At 41.9% G+C, this 19,986-nt stretch overlaps 1 protein-coding gene across 2 annotated transcripts in view; it reads left to right on the top strand.

The window, feature by feature from the left end:
* Window positions 1–19,986, top strand: part of LOC137371029 (kelch-like protein 1) — a 282,921-nt gene that overhangs the window by 239,413 nt on the left and 23,522 nt on the right. For both annotated transcript variants that reach the window (XM_068032934.1, XM_068032933.1), the window contains one exon: window positions 918–1,142. In XM_068032934.1, coding sequence (XP_067889035.1) covers window positions 918–1,142 — 225 coding nt within the window. The remainder of the gene's footprint in view (window positions 1–917; window positions 1,143–19,986) is intronic.

Here is a 19,986-nt window from a genome sequence, read left to right as displayed (position 1 = left end):
TATCACTCATGAGGCTCTCTAAAGGGCTGGCCTGTTCAGTTTGTCTTTTTGAACAACTGCATAGAAATATCAATTTAGCATTTTCACAAAGAATAGCTGAGTTACTAATTACTGGAATGAGATATTACGAGTGTTTTCGATTCATCAACTATAGCAGTAGAACCCATTTATTATATATTCTAATAATATGTACTTCCAAAAGTGGGCATATTATTAAGGATATCAACAGGCAGAACTTTGAATTCTGTCGTTTAACAGCAACTTGCAATTATAAAGCACATTTAATGTAGTAAAATGTCCCAATACGCTTCACAGGAGTATTATCAAAAAGAATTTGAGAGCAAGCCCCTAAGGAGGTTCAGAACAGGTGACCAAAAGCTTAGTCAAAAAGGTAGGTTTTCAGGAGTGTCTTAAAGGAGGAGAGAGAATGGAGATGTTGAGGGAGGGAATTCCAGAGCATAGATCCCAGGAAGCTGAAGGCATGGCTGTCAATGGTGGAACGATGAAAATCGAGGATGAGTAAATATGAGCAAACTCAACTAAAATATCGAAATAGCAATTTAAAAAAATATACATATTGAACAGGGATGTTCAAACTGTGATTTCTATTTTACATTGTATCTTGTTTATCATGCTGTTGTATGTAAAGAAATTGTAAACCATTGCTTCTTCCATTTTCAAACACGATTGTTAAAAAAAGGCCTGCTTTCATAACTAAAAGCTATACCCATTAATTAGGGTACTTGGTGACATTCCAGACATCTGCACATGAAAGGATCTTGATGAATTTCAAGTGTGTTGTCCTTCCTCTCAGCCAGTTGTAAAATATATTATTTAGGTTGCATGTGATGTATGCATTCAGGGATTCCAGTGCACTCATTCACAGCACAATCTTGTCCCACTAATTGTCTTATCAGGTGCCACTACAATAGAAAAATATGACCTGAGAACAAATACTTGGACCCAAGCCGGAGTGATGAATGGCAGGCGGCTGCAATTTGGCCTGGCTGTCATTGATGATAAACTTTATGTGGTTGGAGGCAGAGACGGCCTGAAGACTTTAAACACTGTGGAATGTTACAACCCGAAAACAAAGACCTGGACTGTCTTGCCTCCTATGTCAACTCACAGGCATGGTCTCGGTAAGCAACTTCTGGGTTTCCAACATATGAGATTCTAAATGGGAGTGCTAAGTGCTTATTGTTCATGGCCATAATCTATTTGTTTCAACAAAGCTGGACAGTTTTCATTGAGAGTTCCCTCAAACAAAAAAAATCAACATTGCTCATTTATGAAATCAATTGTTTTGTTTAATTGCTCATATAATATCTAAAAATGTTGATACTTTGTAATAAAAGGAACATTTTTATACAAAACCAGTCTTTTTCCAACGCATTGCCAAATGATTGCCTATATTTTAGTTGTAATTTGTTTTTTTAAAAAATATTAATCCTATATTTCTCTTCAGAGTGTTGACAGTAGAATTGAAGGACTTGTCATTTCATCACTGATGATACCAAACTGAGGCAGACACCTTCTTTAAATAACCCTTTGCTTTATTTGAATAAAGCTGACAGTTATTTGTTTCTGACAGAAAAAGCTGAAGAACTGTTCTGAGGAAAATATGAGAATCCCCGAGGAGCATTATAATTTCTGTGGCAGTTATGGAGTAATTTAAGCTTTCATCAATCTTGATTTACAGAGAACAGGAGATGTATAAAATGTAGAGTTTAGTAGCAAGTCCCAATATCGGTCATGAATTCTGGGTTTTATTTGACAACAGGATGGAATAATAAAAAAATCTATGTTTTTTGTAACATGAATATGTGAGCAACCTAGAATCTGCTGTGCAATCAAGGATCTGATGTGATCGATCATTCTTATTTTAATTTTAATCGCTTTAGTTCTCTGATTAAATCACTGAAAGTTTAATGCATCAGATGGTTCAAGAGGGAGGAAGGCAGGAAAAGTAATGTTACGACCAGGTGAGAAAGGTGTCTAGGGGTCCTGCTCAGCCTTCACCTGGTCTTTACCATAACAGGGTTTAATTTTAAACACACTGTGTTTTTAGCTCCCCCTTGGTGAATCCTTGTTCACCGCTTTCCAATTATAAGGCAAATAAACCAGCACAAGCAGGCTTTCTTAGGTTTAAAGTTGAAATTTATTAAATTAAACTTTAATTCGATTAACGCCTACAGATACATGATGCGTCAATGCTAGCATGCATATACGATACACACATACAAACAGATACAGAAAAGAGCAGAAGAAAAGTAAAGTGGAAACGTTTGTGGCAATATCTGAAGAGTTTTTGTTATGATTCTTCGAGCTCACTGTAGAACCCTTGATTGTAGGTAGGTCTTGCTTTTCGTTGGGGCCCAGTATTCTTTTTAAACCTTGCTTGCTGTAGGAGATTTTTCTCTCTTGGGGTTCATGTGTCTTCAGTGGATTCAGAGGTTTGTGAGAAAGAGATTGGAGCAGACAGGATAGATCTTCTCAGTCCAGGAGCAAACAGACATTCTCAGTTCAAACCGTTTGTACAATTCAGAAAAACCCAGGTTGTCAAGCAGGTTAGTCATGTGACTAACTGGTCTGACCAAGTCTTGGATTGTATCACCTTAGCAGTCTCTGGAATGCTCCTCTTACACACAATATCTGGTGATCAAGGTCCATTGTGGATTGAGTGTGTCAGGGAATGGTCCTTTGTCCTTCCAATCACCGTCTATTAATGTGCAAATGTCTTTTCCAGCCACGGCTGATCTGTTTAACAAGTCCTTTCTTCACTCCAGTAACAGTTTAAAGTCAATGTTCATGACAAAATTAATGTGCCTCATTCTTGGCAGGTGGGGCCTAACATGATAGTAAGCAAATAGAAATGTTGCCAGATTTACAAATTGATGTATAATTGATATGTCCCCATCACCACCTGCTGTCATAAGCTCACCAATTGAAATGAGGGATCCAAGGTGTGAGTTTATTGGAATGAATCAGTCTGTCCCTACATAATGCATTTATTTATTGCAGCTCTGGAGGTGCCCACTTTTAGTTATCGTATTATTAATCAGCAAATTAATGTTGATTTTCTCCCCCCTCTCTCAATCTCTCAACCTCTATCTCTCAACCTCTATCTCTCGATCAGTTTTACGCCCTCTCTCGATCTATCTCTCTTTCTCTATCCCTCTCTCACATTATCTCTCTCTTAATCTCTCTCTCAATCTCTCTCAATCTCTTGAGCTCTCTCTCTCTTAATCTCTCTCTCAATCTCTTGATCTCTCTATTTCTATATCTCTTTCAGTCTGTCTCTCTCAATTTATCTCTCTCTCTATCGCTTTCAATCTAGCTCACTCTCTATCTCTCTTGATCTATTTCTCTCTCTCTTGATTTATCTCTTTCTCCATCCCTCTCTCATAATTTATCTCTACATGTATCTCTCTCTCAATTTATCTCTATCTGTCTTTCAATCTCTGTTTTTCTATCTCTCTCTCGATCTATTTCTCTCGGTGTCTCATTCTCTCTGTCTGTCCCTATCTCTTATTCTCTCTCTCTATCTCTTCACCATTCTATCCCTCGCTCATACTATTTTTTTTCGATTTATCTCTCTTCTTTCTGCCTTGCTCTCTCTGTCTCTGCCTCGCCCTCTCAATCTCATTCTCTCTTTCAATCTATCTCTCTCAATTTATCTCTGTCTCGCTGTCTCTTTCAATCTATCTCTGTCTCTCTATCTCTTTCCATCCATCTCACTCTCTATCTCTCGATCTATTTCTCTCTCAAGCTATGTCTATCCTTTTTTCATCATATCTCTTTCTTAATCTAGATCTATCTCAATCAATTTCTCTGTCTCTTTCTCAATCTCTCTCTCCCATCTATATCTCTCCCTACCTCTTTCTCTCTATCTTTCTATCCCTTTCTCAAACTATCTCTCTAGATCCAGCTCTGTTGATCTCAATCTCTAACTTTAGATTTCTCTATCTCTCTCTTTCAATCTTTCTGTCCTTGATCTCTCCATTTCTATTTTATTAAAGTGTTATAGCAGTGTTCTGAGCTGCTCTGCTATCCAAAATACAACATTTGGATTACTTTATAGCACTGCAGTAGTTTAATAGAATCTATAAATCTTCTGAACACATCTTTAGCTTCTCGAAAGCATTTTACCATCACTCTATACAATGATTCAGTTTCAGTAATCCAGTTATTCCTGAAGTCACCCTGGTGCAGTGACAGCAGACAGTTAGTCAATCTTTATAAAATTACAGGCAGCATTTCTAATTAATTCATATCAGAAATAGCCAGAAAAAAATGAGGTCATGGCCAAGGAGGTGATCTACCCTGCTAGCATGCTTTTTAGCTGTGATATCAAAAAGTGAAAAGTGATGAAATTGTGTGACAGCTAATCAAGCAGTGATGGGCAGTTGAAAATTGGATATTGTGACAATTCTTATGCACCAGATTTCTTTTAAGCTTATGGGGCAAATTTTAAAAACACATATTTGCAATGTGCAATCTGAGTGTGTTATAATCATCCTCTTATGGAAACCCTCAAAACTATTTAAATAAGGGGCCAGATTTTGTTGGAGCTGAACTTCATGTGGCATGGCCAGTTACTGAGATTTGCTTGTGCATGTTTAAGTTTAAAATTTTTTGCCTACAAAGTTGATGCAAGTGTGAACTGATAACAGTGCGGTGAGGGCAAAAGGGCATCTGGGACCGTGGTGAAACGGTGTACCTTCTTAGCCAATCAGATTGAAGGATGATGAAATTAACAGTGCAAAGACTAAGAAGGAAGCGTAAATTGAAGGGGTTGAATTCAATGTCACATCAAATGCAGAAAGTTAAAAAAACAGAGGGAAAGAAATATTGGATTGAGAGAGGGGACAGAATAAAGAGGCATCTGAAAAATGCATGCTAATATTAAAGTGCAATTCATCCAGGAACTTATTGCAATTCACAAGGTGTCTATTCCTCGCTACAAGTTAATACCTGATTTGTGCATTAATAACTGAGTGCACCATTCATTGGGTTTGGGATCTAAATGATATAACTGCTCACTATTCATTTAGATTCCAGAGCCATTATGGATGACTGGACCAAATCATTTGAAAGATTAACCAAAAATATATATTTTTTCTGCAGTCTAGAATAGATCACTTGAATAGCAAAGTAATACCATTAAAAATTCTGCACTGAAATCAATAGCCAAATAGTCTCTTAATTACATAAAATATCTGCAGAAGTCACAGATTCATGTTTTTATTTGACCTTTAAATATAGGACTGTGACATAAGCAGATGCAACTTTGAAGTTTCACTGAGAAAACAGACATTAAATTAGGGTCCAACTTTAAAGAAAAGAAAAAGAAAGTCTTGCATTTATATAGCACCTTTGATGCCCTCAAGGTATTGCAAAACAGTTTACAGCCCACTGAACACTTTTCGAAGTGCAGTGGCTGTTGTAATGTAGCAAATGCAGTAGTCGATTTGCACACAGCAGGGTCCGAGAAACGGCAAAGTGGTATGCCGGAATTTAATGGCCCCCTAATGATCGGGCTGGTGGCAGGGGGTGGCCGAAAAATTGAGCGGGAGACGGGCGGGGAGGGGTGGGGGCAGGGGGAGGTGACGTTCCCAACGCCTTCCCGCCTGCGCTGAAATTTTACGCGGGGCAGTGGCAGTGAGAAATGGCCCACCCATCCCAAGCCAGTCAAGGCCCTTAAGTGGCCGATTAAGGGCCTCCTCCTGCCGCCGCGGGAATTTTATCCACGGCGGGTGGGTGGCAAAGGCCCCAAGAACCCCACCAGGTAAAACCTGGCGGCCTTCTTGCAGGCTGGTGTTGGGGGGGGGGGGTGCCTCCTGATCGGGCACCCTCTGCTCCACGGAGGGCTACCCCCAAAGCCCCAATCACCCCTAACGCACAACACTACCGCACCCCACCCCCAACCAGCAACCCCCCCTTGCCTCTCCGGGGACTGGCCGATTGTCTCCGGTGAGGCCCCAAAAACACCACCTTTCTGGGGTCATCCTTCCTCTTCCTGCTGAAGCTGGGTGTAGTACCAGCAGTGGCCACCTTAAGTGTTCTGAGATGGGACTTCCACCCGCTTGAGGCAGAAAGTCCCGCCTAATAGAGGTGCCGACCAATCAGCAGGCGGCAGCTCTTAGTCCCAGCAATGCCGCCAGGAGTAGTGGCCACTGCTGGGACTGCAGCCCAGCTTGAAGATGACAATGTCGGGGAGCCTGGGACTAAGGAAAATTTTTATTGCCTCGCTGGGGTGATCAGTCAGGCCTTGGTGAGGCAAGGGTGGCCGATTGGGGAGATGGGAGGGGGGGCGTGTTGGGGATGGTTGGGGCAGCGGGGGCACCCCTCTATTGGGCACAGGGTGCCCGATTTTGAGGGCACCACCCCCCACCCCAGGCCATCAGAGAGCCGTCTGCTTTGAACAGGTGGCTTTTCTCGGGCTTGGGCTGCCCACTTGACGCAGGCAGAGGCCCTGAAGTGGCCGTTAAGTGGACACTTAAGGGCCTTGATTGGCCTGGGGTGGGCGGGTTATACTGGATGTCTATTTCCTATTCCTAAAATATACTTTTTTATAGGGACTAAGCATCATATTTTTGAAGAATGTTAATTAATGGATATTAATGGGGGCATGGAATAGCGGGTTGGGTTCTAGATAGAACATTGTCTTAAAAATAGAAAAAAGGTAGCCCTAATTTGAAACACTTTGAGCTAAAATGAGTTGCGAAAGGGTACCACAGGAGTGAAGAACATATATGATATATATAATACTTTGATTAGAATTTATGTTTTCTTAGTATCTGGAGCATCATGGCCATAATGAAGGATTTCTTCAGTGAAAAGGGATTGCTGATATCCGTACAGTTGTGTCCTTTCCCTATAGAGGTTCTATGTTGACGTGAATTAAATATCTCAAAATAAATGCCATGAAATTCAACAAGGTCATCTTCCCTCTTGGGTTAATGTAAAAGATCCATGGCACTAATCAAAGAAGGAGTTCTCCCTAATGTCCTGGTCAATATTTATTCCTAAAGCAACACGTAAAAACTGGTTATTATGGCTGGAATTAATGTTGGGTGGGAGGCCCTGCCCACCGACCGAAAAGTTGGTGGCAAGCCCCCTTCCACGAGGCCTGGGGAGCCGCCCCAGGATTTTTCACTTCCCAGGCCCTTAATTGGCCTGGGGCAGGACTTCCATTTAATGGAGCTGGCGGCCAATCAGCAGGCTGGCAGCTCTTAGTGCCAGCAGCATCATCGAACACTTAAAGGCCGGGGACCCACAAAATGTGCGTAGGATCCCCAGGCCAGGCGGAAGCGGGTACGCCACCGACTTTTCAGTTGGTGGATGGCTCCCGTCCGCCAAGGATAAAATCCCGGCCTTTGACTCAGTTTCTTCATTCGCCCAAAATATGCCTAATTATCTGTTATGGGAAACTAACCGTAGAAGACTGAACCATGTTACTTAGTTAAGTGTCTGCAAACAGCCAGTTAGCATACCATCCAATGTTACGTCTCTGCATTAGAGGTAGGTGTTGTTGCTGAGTACTTGAGTGGACGCTACAAATGAGAGTGATGATGATTAAGAGCAACAATTTGAGATAAGTGCTCACAATAGCATTACAGATACTGAACAATTGATGATTATTATAGACAAGTACTGAGGACAAGCATTGGGGACAAGCAGCAGGGATGAGTTCTCAGAATGAGCATTATAATTATGAGTCATGGAGAGAGGTAAAGGACTAAGCGTTATACAGGAGTATTTTTACTGATGATTATTGGAGTTAAAGACTGGCAATGACCATTAGGGATGATCATGACTTAATATCAGATTGTACATTACACTGTTTTCTCCAACTGGCCTTCAGATTTGAACAGTGGAGTTTCAGCATCAAAGACTTTGATGGATTCAAAAGAGTCACAGTTCTATACAAACAGCTGAAAATGATTCATTATTTGTTTTCAACCACTGCTCGGCATCTGTTTTGCCTTTATGAAGCCCTTGATACATTTACTACGTTAAGGTACTAATTGTTATTCAGTATTCTGTTGCCATAAATTCACTGGGGAATGAATGATTCACATGTACTGGAATATATTGGAACAATGCAATTTCACAATGAACACCTGGAAGAAAACCTAGCAGGGTGATGCTAACACGCTTAAGGCATCCACTTTGCACACAAACTATGGTCTTCCATAAATAGAACAGGCTTGAGGGGCTGAATGGTTTACTCCTGTTCCTACATTCCCTGACATCATCAGTCCTTCATGTGCTTCTGTGTACAGGACAAGATGGCCTGCGACTAACATGAAATGGTGTTGCACCAACAGTAAAGCCAAGGTATTCCAGCCCTTTATGCCACTGGTGGATGCCATAATGACACTGCAGATATTATCAGAGTTTATCTGGAATGACCCCCATGTATAGGAAGGCAGGATGGTCCTGACTTTGAATGCTGTTGGCTGCACTGTACAGATAATCTTCATTCAGTAGATGGCACAGCTCTTTCGCAGTCTCTGAGCTGATAGTCGCTGTCTGTGACACTGCTCCTGAGTCATTCCAAGAACACTACACTCAATACACTGAATATCAACAGGACCTCACAGCCATTCTTGTTGCCAACTTTATATCATGATCTACTTTCTTACTGTTCTTTTTCCTCAGCCAATCCAGTGCAAATAGCACACTGAATTCAATAGTTTTCAATCTAAACTTGTAGCCTTTTTCTCCTCTCTTTGCTGTTTCTTTTACCTTTCAAAGGCCCTTTTGATTCTCTCAGCAGGACTGGCAGCATCTGTGGAAAGAGAAGCAGAGTTAACGTTTCGGGTCAGTGACCCTTTTTATTTTTTATTTTATTTAGAGATACAGCACTGAAACAGGCCCTTCAGCCCACCGAGTCTGTGCCAACCATCAACCACCCATTTATACTAACCCTACACTAATTCCATATTCCTACCACGTCCCCGCCTGTCCCCCTATATTTCCCTACCACCTACCTATACTAGGGGCAATTGCTAATGGCCAATTTACCTATCAACCTGCAAGTCTTTGGCATGTGGGAGGAAACCGGAGCACCCGACGAAAACCCACGCAGACACAGGGATGCTAATAATATAACAGGGATATAACAGACACAGGATATTAATCTTCGAGTTCTGAAGAAGGGTCACTGATCCGAAACATTAACTCTGCTTCTCTTTCCACAGATGCTGCCAGACCTGCTGAGTGGTTCCAGCATTTCTTGTTTTTATTTCAGATTTCCAGCATCCGCAGTATTTTGCTTTTATTATGCCCTTTTGATTCTATTGTCCGTGGAAATTTTCAGAGCCTAAAATGGGAATTAGAGCCCTATTTAACGTCATAGGGCCCTAAAAGAGGCATATCATCTGAAACAGGCAGGCACATTGCACACCCAGTGGTAGGCCTCTTTGAAATTGGAGCAGGTTGCATGGACATGGACCCCAGTTAGGGACCTTTACAGCTTCATTAACATTAGGGGAGAGTAATGAAAATTGACCCCATTGCTTCCATTTACAGCTACCTGGAGTCATTAACAATATTTTTTATTTATCAAAGCAATAAACAGATTTATTCTCTATTTCAGTCTAAAAGCAGTGAGAGCAGAACCAGATCTTGTAATTTTCCAGTGTTGTTGACAACGTGCACACATCTGTGTTTGCTAACTGACCAGTGAGACGTACATTGAAGGAAAGTGAGACAGTCACTGGGCCCATAGTCCTTATTGGAACTGATATTAATCCAGCCCAATTAATTTTGTATAATGCTTTAATTAAATTATTTAATTGATGGTGCAGTTTTTAAATTAGCTTCACGTGTGCAGTTGTAGCCAAAAACCATGGGCTGAATTTTTCTGGCCCTGTGATGATGTTGGAGGGGGTACCAGGAAAATGGCAGTGAGTTGCATCAGGACAGATACACGATACATTGCTGCCGCCGTTACACTTTCCCAAGGGCGGGCTGGGAATCGAATCAGCTGCCCGCTACATGGAGGTGGGCAGACAATTACACTGCTTAAGCCCTAAATTAGGGCGATTTTGCGGCTTCCCTGACATTATGCTGCTGGCGGGATGCCCCCTCCCCCCCAAAAAAAAAACTTGAGGTTGCCAGCTCAATAGAGGTGGCTTCCCTGCAGCAGGCCGGGGTGGGGGGGGGGGGGGGGGGTGCCAGTCAGAGCCAAAGGCTTCATGCCCCATTGAGGGGGCCACCAACATAAAAGACCACAACCTCGGCTGAGCCCGATTCAGTGGAAGGGTTTTCCCTCCATCTCGATGGACCTGCTGGCCTAGATCTTGTTAATTTCTGCACCACTATGCAGGTCATTGAGCGTGTCTTCATGTTGAGGTGCCCTCCCTGTCCCCAATCTGCCCCAGCAGAGCGCACCTCTCCCAGTGGGGCTGCTGAGGCTCCAGAGCTTCCAGTTCTCTGATCCGAGGCTGCCTCCTGGAAGAAAAAGCTGATTGACGAAATTTTATGGCTGACAAATGTTATTGATAAGTAAGGCTAAAAGGTTTATTCAAATCACATCTCCGATTATCATGTCATCACTATAATCTACTACAGATGAGAAAACCACATTGACCATTTAATCTTCTAGTTCTGTTTCTACATCAACAATTATGTGAAACACTAAATAATTCAAAACAGCCTGAAATTGGGCATATTCTCAACTCATCGGCCCTATCCTGATCAAGGTGTATGACTTGTATCAGGCCACCATGTTTCCATTTAACTTCATTTACTCCACAAAATGGACTCTAAAGTGCACAAGATTTATTCTGCATCAACATTAATCCCTAGTAGCCAGTTTACATGGGCCTCCAAACTCATGAATTGAATCTATATTGAGCAAACAATGATAGCTTTTCATCAAAATATGTGTGTGCAACTTTATTTGTTAGCTGTATGAATAGCCCCAGACATAGTGTTTTTCTTTTCCTGCCTCTGATATCATTATTTCTTCAATGATGAGCAAGACCCACAGCATTTCCATGTTCATAGCACAGCAAAGTTTGTATTTTTTTATATCCTCAGGCAGAATTGACATCCATTGGAAAATAAAGCATATTGCTTCATTTCATGAAGTAGTTCCTTATCTTTCCTGAGTTTATGTCAGGTTAGCTTGTGCAGAAACACCAAGTCATGATAGAGATAAGCGTTTGGCTGTCTCTGAGATCAATGGTCCAGGACTATAGACGTTACAATTGTTGCATGTTAATTCTGGATGAGCCTCAAGCTGCAGTGCAAACTGAAAGAAGATTCAAAGGAAATAACTATTAGGAGCTCAACATACTTTTAGATTGACCAAACTAACTACTGCAATATGATTTAGAAAGTCCTTCTAATCATAGGTACACTGGGATTTGATTGCACCACCATCGTACAGTATAAATTTGACACCACTTTTCCATCACATCATTTTGAAACAGAGAAAAAGAAGCAAGGGGGAAGGAGAGATATAGCAGCAGGAGAGAAAGAGATAGTCAAAAAGGGCATTCTCACCAAAGATAGAGAATAGGGCTGAAAATCCACAGGGGGCAATTCCTGCTGTAAACACCAGGATATGCCCACCTGGGCCCTCTATTCCTGAACTTGCTGAAGTTAGTAGAGTCAGGGAGATGTCCCTTACTTACTAAACCACAAGCAAGCTTGCACCCATGCCACCAGAGATCGCTGCATGATCCAGAAGCTACAAATTGTGATGGTTGAGCATGGGATGAGAGTGCTGCACTCCCACCACCCACCGCCCCCCACCCCCCGCCCACCCCATACCATCCCCAGGTAAAATGGAAATAACATCTCATTTGTCTCTTTTGTAAATGTTTTAAAACTTTTCTCAGCAGTCCAGGTCACGATTCCAGTCCATGGGAGGCTCATATTGCACCTTTTGGTGGCCTTGTACACCTGTTCCTAGGAGTGTTACCATTGCGAATGATGCGCTGGATCCATGTGAGGTCGGGTAAGTGAAAGCCCCCAGTTTCGGAAGTTCCAGTCCCGAACCCCATCCCCTTCCAAAGCCTGTGAGGAGCAGGTGGAGGCTCTGACTCACAAGACCCCATGGAATCACCAATGTAAGTTAAAGATCAAACCTACCTAGGTCTTGGGATGATCTCCAGATCTTCAAGGTGCTGTTTCCCTCCCTGTCAAAACTGCTGACATTGGTCATTTTCAGAAAAAGCTTACCTTCAGCTCCTCTGTGCTTGAAAATTATCACCCTATTTCCACTGCAAAGTCCTTGAATGTATTGTGGCCTCTCAAATCCATGCCCATCTTTCCTGAAACTCCATGTATAAATCTCTACAATCAGGTTTTTGCCTATTTTAATCAGATAAGGAGGAGTCAAAAGGCTCCCCTCTTGTCCCTCTCCTTGTTTGACCGCAACAGGTTTATTTCTTTTGAACAATGGATGTGCTTACCAATTCAGTGAGTGTTTAACCCTTTGTGAGGTATGATCATACAAGAACAAATCAGACAGGTTTTCTTGAGTTTAAACAGGAAAGAGATTAGTTTGTTGTACTTCAAGTCAAAACCTGATCTAAGTAAAAATAATAAACTATGCTCCAACTTTAACACACATACACACAGACAGGAGAATTGCACACACACAAATAGGTTACAGAGTGAAGAAGGATAGTTTGGCTGGATTAGAGTCCAGAATAAATAAAATAATATACAGTCTGTGGAGTATGGTAACTCAGTTGTCTTCCATCTGAATTCCTGGTCCTGAAGTTTCTGGTTGGTAGAGGTAGCCACCTGGTTCAGGGTTTTCTTGGAGACAATGATGTAGATGGTTTTCTCTGCAGAGTCTCTGTCTGCAGCAATGATAGACTTGGATGTTTTGCAGCCCAAAGCCAGGGATCGAAACTTACAGTGTTGCCTGGAGAGAGAGAGACAGACAGACCACTGCAGTTCTGCACTGCTTAGAACTCAAAGCTTGTCTCCTATGTCCAAAAGAAACTCCAGGTTTTCACACAGATGGGCAGACTGTCACATAATTGTCTCAGTGTATTCTCCTTTTCACTTTAATGAGATCTAAGTCTAAGAGTTTCAATCTCTCTCAGGTCTTATTGTTTCAATGTTTAGCCCCTGGAGGTTTGTCTCCATTAGTGTTAATGCTCCAAAACGGCTTTGAAGGTCTTACTAATGAAAGCGATACCAGCTAGCATTCAAACTGCTCAAGCCATTATTCTAGATGAGGGCTATTCAGAAATGCATCTCCACTTCGTTACCTTGGAATGTGAGGGATTTTAATGCAAACTGCAGTGGCCATCTTAGCTGCTGTATTTTTAAAAGTTGAATTTAAGATTCCAACTTTCCTTTTAAAAGTTTATTTTAGGTTTCCAACTGATGAATTAAAAATCATCATTCAGCATAGCACGTTTTCATGACACTGCACAAGTACTGAAACAGACCCGGCCAAAGTCACAAATTACATCCTCTGTGACTGTGACCATGATACATTTTATGCCTCCTCCAACTTTGTCACCTCTTTGCAATCTTCAACATGCCTTAAAACCTACCCTCTTGACCAAGCTTTCAGTCACAGTATTTTTTTAATCTTTAAATCTTTTTTCTTACTTTTCACTTCTGTCTCTCTTTTCTCTCTCTCCCTTAATCCAATCTTTCCCTCTCTTTATTTCTCTTTCTGTACCTGATTTGACTCTAATTCACTCTATTTCCTTCTTTGTCATTCCTCTGTTTCTTTCTCTATCCTTAAATATCATTGGTTGAGGAACTAGACTATTGGTCCCCTCATTCACTCAGGTCCCGTTGCCCTTGCCATGCCATTAACACCTGGCATTTCCAGCAACTTGCAGTGAAAAAGTTATTTTGATCTGAAAGGTGAGGGGAAAACAAATTTAACTAATGAGGCACATGATGAGATGTTCCATTCAAAATCTAGGCAAATTTTTGATTGATTTTACATATGGAGGATAATATAAACCATTGACAGTTTTACCTTTAACAGTGAATATCATCCTTTTTAAATTGGTTCTAAATTGAGGAGAGCAAATGTGTCTAACAAGCAAATTCCCAACATGAACAAATGGTTAAAAGGTCATTAATAAGGTTTAATTCTCTCCACTTTCACTATCTACAAATCAACTCTTTATGAATAGAAGGAATCATTTTAGGTAATGATGCAGTATCATGGGAATTTATGAAAACAAGTAGATTTTGGCACGAATTTATACGCTGCAGTTTTTCTGTTACAGATGACATTATGAGGAAAATATACTCCTAACTGGGCAGTAATTGAAGTGTTTTTTTTACTGTTCTATAGTGATGAGTGTGGTAAATATCCTGATTTAGTTAGGAACCGCAGGTGGGTAAAACAAAGATGGAAACATTTTGCAGTTACTGTTGGACTACATGGCTCTAAAAGGTTTCTTAATGGTTTCTCTAAGTAACTATTTATCTTTCGCAAGTGCTACATTGAGTAGCACTGCTGGAAATCCATGGAAGTTCAGTAATGTATCAAGTATGCTTGTATTTAAGAGCTATAGTTCTGTATAAAACAATGTGTCTTATATAAGAGTGCAGTCAGGTGTTAGTGAAAATAAAGAGGATGCAGCGATTGAAGAAGGGGACTGCAGTAAGGGAGAATTAATGGTTGATAACAAAAACAATCTCAGTTAATGAGTTTGTTCCACTGAATAGGACTGTTCTTAACATCCAATGGAAGGAAATGCTATTACCATAGAAACAGTATTAACATACAAAAAATACAAAATATCGTACTGTGAGAAAGGCATGAAATGAGGTTATAACAGGTGTTACTAAAGATATGGTCTACACTAACTGTTGATGAAATGTATATATGCAACATTTCATACAGTGAAAGTTTCGAGGTTATTTATTTTTGTTCAATAAATTCAATGCAGGAAAATAGATGACAGAAAATTGCCCTCTCTGATGAGGCCGTGTCTGAGATTCAAAGTTATTGCCATGGATCCACAATACCATTTAGATGCATCATTATCAGGGCCACTGGTTTACCTAAGAACGTAAGAAATAGGGGCAGGAGTAGGTCATTTGGCCCCTTGGAGTCAGCTATGCCATTCAACAATTTCATGGCTGATCTTCGACCTAAAACTCCACCTTCCTGCACTGTCCCCATATTCCTTAACTTCCTTAGTATTCAAAATCTATTGACCTCTGTCTTGAATATCCTCAAAGACTGAGCATCCACATTTCTCTGGGGTAGAGAATTCCATGTGAGTGAAGAAATTTCTCCTCATCTCAGTCCTAAGTGGCCGATCCCTTATTCTGTTCCAGCCCAATATCACTCATTGGCTTCAATGGATAGCAAAATCAGGTGGGGTGTAAAACCAACATTGCACCTAATTCCGTCAGTTTCCTGACTGGCTGGATAGGTTAAATTTGCCCCCATTGGGTGGGATGTTAAAACAGTGTTGCATCTGACTCCATGGGTTTCCCAACCAGTGGGTTAGGGTAAACTTGTCCCCAATAAATCAAATTCTGCCTTATTACATGGAACTCTATGAATGTTACTAATGTTTAGTATGCGGCCCATTGCTTTACAATGGTTGAATTAATCAAATTTCCTTTTTATTATTAATAAAAACAGAAATACACGAAATACTCAGCAGGTCTGGTAGCATCTGTGGTGGGAGAAACCAAGTTAACATTTCGGGATGATAACCTTTCATCAGAACTGTTTTGACAGAAGTTCATTGACATTTGCACGCTGTGACTAAGACTGTCGATTTCCACTTTCATAACTTTGCCTGACTCTTCTCCTGTCTCAGCTGTTCTTCTGCTGAAAGCATCATCCATCCCTTTGTTACCTAGACTTGACTATTCCAGTGCACTTCAGGGCTGCCCCCACATTCTACCTTTCATAAACTTGAGGTTATCCAAACTCTACAGCCCATGTTCTAACTCGTACTAAGTCCCGTCCACCCATCACCCCTGTGCTCGCTGATCTATATTGGCTCCCAGTTAAGCAATACCTCGATTTTAAAACGCTCATCCTTGTTTTCAAATCCTTCATGGCCTCTCCCCTCCCCATCTCTGTAATCTCCTCTGGCCCTGCAATCCCCCAAGAACTCTGCCCTCCTCAAATTCTGGACTCTCATGTGTCCCTGATCAAACATCATAAACCCAGATGGAAAGAATACACCACTTGGGTGAGATAGCAAAAGCCCATATATTCTATGTAAACCTATTCTTTTTACTATGTAGTATTACATAGATCAGATAGGGTGAAGAGGGGGCGTCAGTCGGAGGGGTGAGAAGGGGGATTGGCCAGGGGCAGGGGAGGGCAGAGGAAGGGGGTTGATCAGAGTTGGGAGGGGGGGGGAGCCAATCAGAATGGGGGAGGGGGGATGGTCAATCAGAATTGAGGTGTCGATCAAAGTTGGGGGAGGTCGATCGGAGTGGGAGGTCAGTTGGAGGAGGGAAGGGCTTTTCAATTGAAAGGGACAATCAATCAGAAGTGATAATAGGAAGTGATAATATGATTGGTTATTCGGGTGGGTTGTCGATCACGGGGAGGGAGGTTGGGGCCCTGAGGTTGGGGGGAGGTCAGTGCTGGCTGAAACTTTAAAAAACAATTAAATAATAGATGTAGTATTAGATTTCTGTTAATTATGAGGATTTGACAATAGATGGAAAAGTACTGCTGCCTGTAATGAGTTCTTTATGTTGTCTGATGCAACATAAATGAGATGCGAGGAGTACAGTTATGTTGAAGATCTCAAACAGGTTTATTACAGCTAAACTATTACAGAGAAAACTGCTTACAAAATCTTTCTCGAGGCGTTACAGTTGCAGAGTGACCGTGGCTTGCAGTCACATGACTGTGAACGAGTACTTAGCTCATTAGCATACTACGATCTTAAAGGGACATCATTCTTAAAGGCAATCATACTAAACTGCTCTTTAAAATGTGTAATCAGAAATGTTTTTGATTGTAAGTTTACTTTTACCTAAATTAATACAAGTGAAATAAGATATTATAAAATAGTCCTGTTAATACATTTCTATGTTTCCATTGAATTGGTCTTGTTCTGATTTTATGCCTTTTCATCTGGATGTCCCTACTGGAGGGAGTCACTCCCTATCAACTTCATTTTAAATAACTCAATTCCTTCACTCTTTAACCTCCCACAGAATTCTAGAAAGTTGAGCCAAGGTGGCTGAAGGCATAGATTCTAATTTCCTTTAGTACAATCCATTCAAATTTAGAGATAGCAGTATATGTGTCATCCAGTGTAATAACTATACAGTATATAATAGCAGCGTGATTGCTAAAATCTAGAATTAAAATTGAGGCATTGTCGGAGAAGAGAGATTTCTGTCTCCAGTCTATATCCATGCTGATCAGACTAAACTATTCCATCTGTCTAACAATGACCATATCGAAGATTGTACTTCAGAAGTTCATGTTGACCATCTTAGCACAGATTAAACCATCCCGTAAGATTTAAATACACGTTTTCAGCTTTGCAAAGGGTAATGGTCAAGGATTAGTCCACCTTTAGAGGGATAAGAAATGAACTAAAGAAAAAAACGTGCATTTATGTAGCACCTTTCATGACCATCAGACATCCCAAAGTGCTTTTACAGCCAATGAAGTACCTTTGAAATGTAGTCATTGCTGTGATGTAGGAATAGGTAGCAACCAATTTGCGCCCGGCACACTCCCACAAACAGCATTGTGATAATCTGTTTTTGTGATGTTGATCGAGGGATGAAAATTGGCCAGAACACTGGGAACACCTCCCTGCTCTTCTTTGAAATAGTGCCATGCGATATTTTACATCCATCCGAGAGGGCAGACGTGGCCTTGGTTTAATGTCCCATCCGAAAGACGGCACATCCGACAGCACAGCACTTATGTACTGCACTAGAGGTTCAGCCTTGACTTTTATGTGCAAATCCCGGAATGGGAAAAAAGGATAATAGTTCGACTGTTTGGCTCATGTGTAGCCAAAATAGGTCATGGTTGGAGTGCCTATAATTGTATAGGTTAATCTAGTGAATTGTTTGAATGGTAAAAGTATAAACTTGTCACTGTTTCAAACCTGAACCTGACTAGTCATAGCTAGCAAGGGAAAAATGATGGATGTTATGAGCCATTATTGATGGGGTGTTTTGCTGTCAAACATCTCAGTGGGAATTTGTTATGGCAATGAATTAGCTAGTAAGCAATTGTCTTACAAGATTGATAAACCGTGTGATGGGTTACTGGTGGTTAGTAACCACTTGAACCGCAGAGGAGAATTCCTGTGAGGCTCTGTAGTCTGATCTGTTACATTCATTTGATTTATGATTCATAACAGTATCTCTCTCCCTGTCTAGAATCGCACAAAAAGGCCTGCAGATTATACTACTGTGCTACCTGGCCCTTGTTATATGTATAAAATTAGGAACTGAATTTTATTCAACTGAATCTACAGGTGGAATTTTATGAGTGCCGCGGCGCCCCTGACAGCAGGACTTCCTCTTCCGCTGCAATTCCTGTTTCGCACACGATTTTGTATGTATGAGTTGTGCGGCGAAGGGCACGGGGGATACATGGGATCGAGCACCGTCACTGTCCCAAGTAACATTATCGCCACAGATATAAAACATTCTGTGCTTGCAGACTCAAGGATCAGCAGCGTTCCTTTCACGTTATTATCCCCAGATTAACCTAAATTGAAGCTTTTACTTAAAATGTTTTTGCCTCTCTTATTTTGTGAAAGTCAGAACCAACTTCACATCATTTATTTTTCCTGCAGCCAAAGTGAGTCCCATGTCAGCCAGTAGGCAGAGGTCAGCCCCACGGTTCAGTGATGCCTCCCTGCAGGTCCTCCTCCAGGCCGTCAGGGAAAGGTGGGACTTCCTCTTCCCTGCAGATGGAGTGTGAAGACCCTCCCGCCTCACCAAGGTGGCCTGGATGGAAGTAGCAGAGGAGGTCTTGAACCGTGGGGTCACTCATAGAACATGGACGCAGTGCCACTAGCGCATCAATGACTTGCTCAGATTGGCGAGGGTAAGTGGTCTTGCTGAAGCAGCTCCATTGTTTTCCTCCCTGGCTTCATGTCTTTAAGGGAGAGGGTACACAAGGAATGCAGTGGAATGTGTGAGCAGCCTTGGTGCCATTCACAAAATCATGTTGTGCCAAGATGAAGATTGGCATTGTTTATGTGTCATGCGAAAGCAACTGCAGAATGAGTGATGTTGATGCATGTATGCAAAGGTTGTGCTGCATCATTTTCCATGTCATTAAGTCTGCAATGTCTGCTGCAGGGTCAACAAAGTCACAACCAGCGTGAGTGTGCTAGAATGGGAAGAAGGGTCCTGATATCAGGCTGACGACTGCATCTGAGGAGGAGACATCAGAGATCGTGAGAGAGGAGGGAGGCTGGGCGAGCGGAGATGGCAAGGCAAGAGCCACAAGGCATCGGGGTGAAGTGTCATCTCTGTTCTTGCAGCCATATGTGGAAACTGAAGGAACTTGTGTGAATGCATGTGAAACATATGTTTAATGTGCCTCTGTTTGTGTCTCCACTGCAGTTGCCTGCACTCAAGTCGTTGAATGCCAGGTGGTCCAAGACTCCTCCTCTGGGAGGAAGAAGCAACCGATGCCCCAGAGGGTGCACCGTCACCTGCCTATTCTTCCACCTCTGCCAACACAGATACATCCACATGGTCCACGGGGGGTTTAAGATTAGATTCTGGGTCACAAGCTGGTGGTCACGACACAGAACCATCCCAGAAGCTGAGGGAGCGTGTGTCAGCAGTGTCCCTTGAAAATTGGAGGACTGCTGGGGACCAGGCCCCTGCTCAGCCCCATGCTCATGATGATCCTCTGTTTGTTGTTCCGAAAAGTCTGCTGGATGTACAGCAAAGCCATGTGGAAAATATGTTGGAGATGCCTGAGGTCATGCATAGCTTTGCGCGTGCCATGGAGATGTCCATGCAAATCATGACGTCTGCCATGTCCCG

Source organism: Heterodontus francisci, chromosome 6 (genome assembly GCF_036365525.1).
Source record: "Heterodontus francisci isolate sHetFra1 chromosome 6, sHetFra1.hap1, whole genome shotgun sequence".
NCBI lineage: Eukaryota > Metazoa > Chordata > Chondrichthyes > Heterodontiformes > Heterodontidae > Heterodontus > Heterodontus francisci.
The sequence above is the reverse complement of the archived record's forward strand: the minus strand, read 5'-3'. Positions and strand labels throughout refer to the sequence as shown.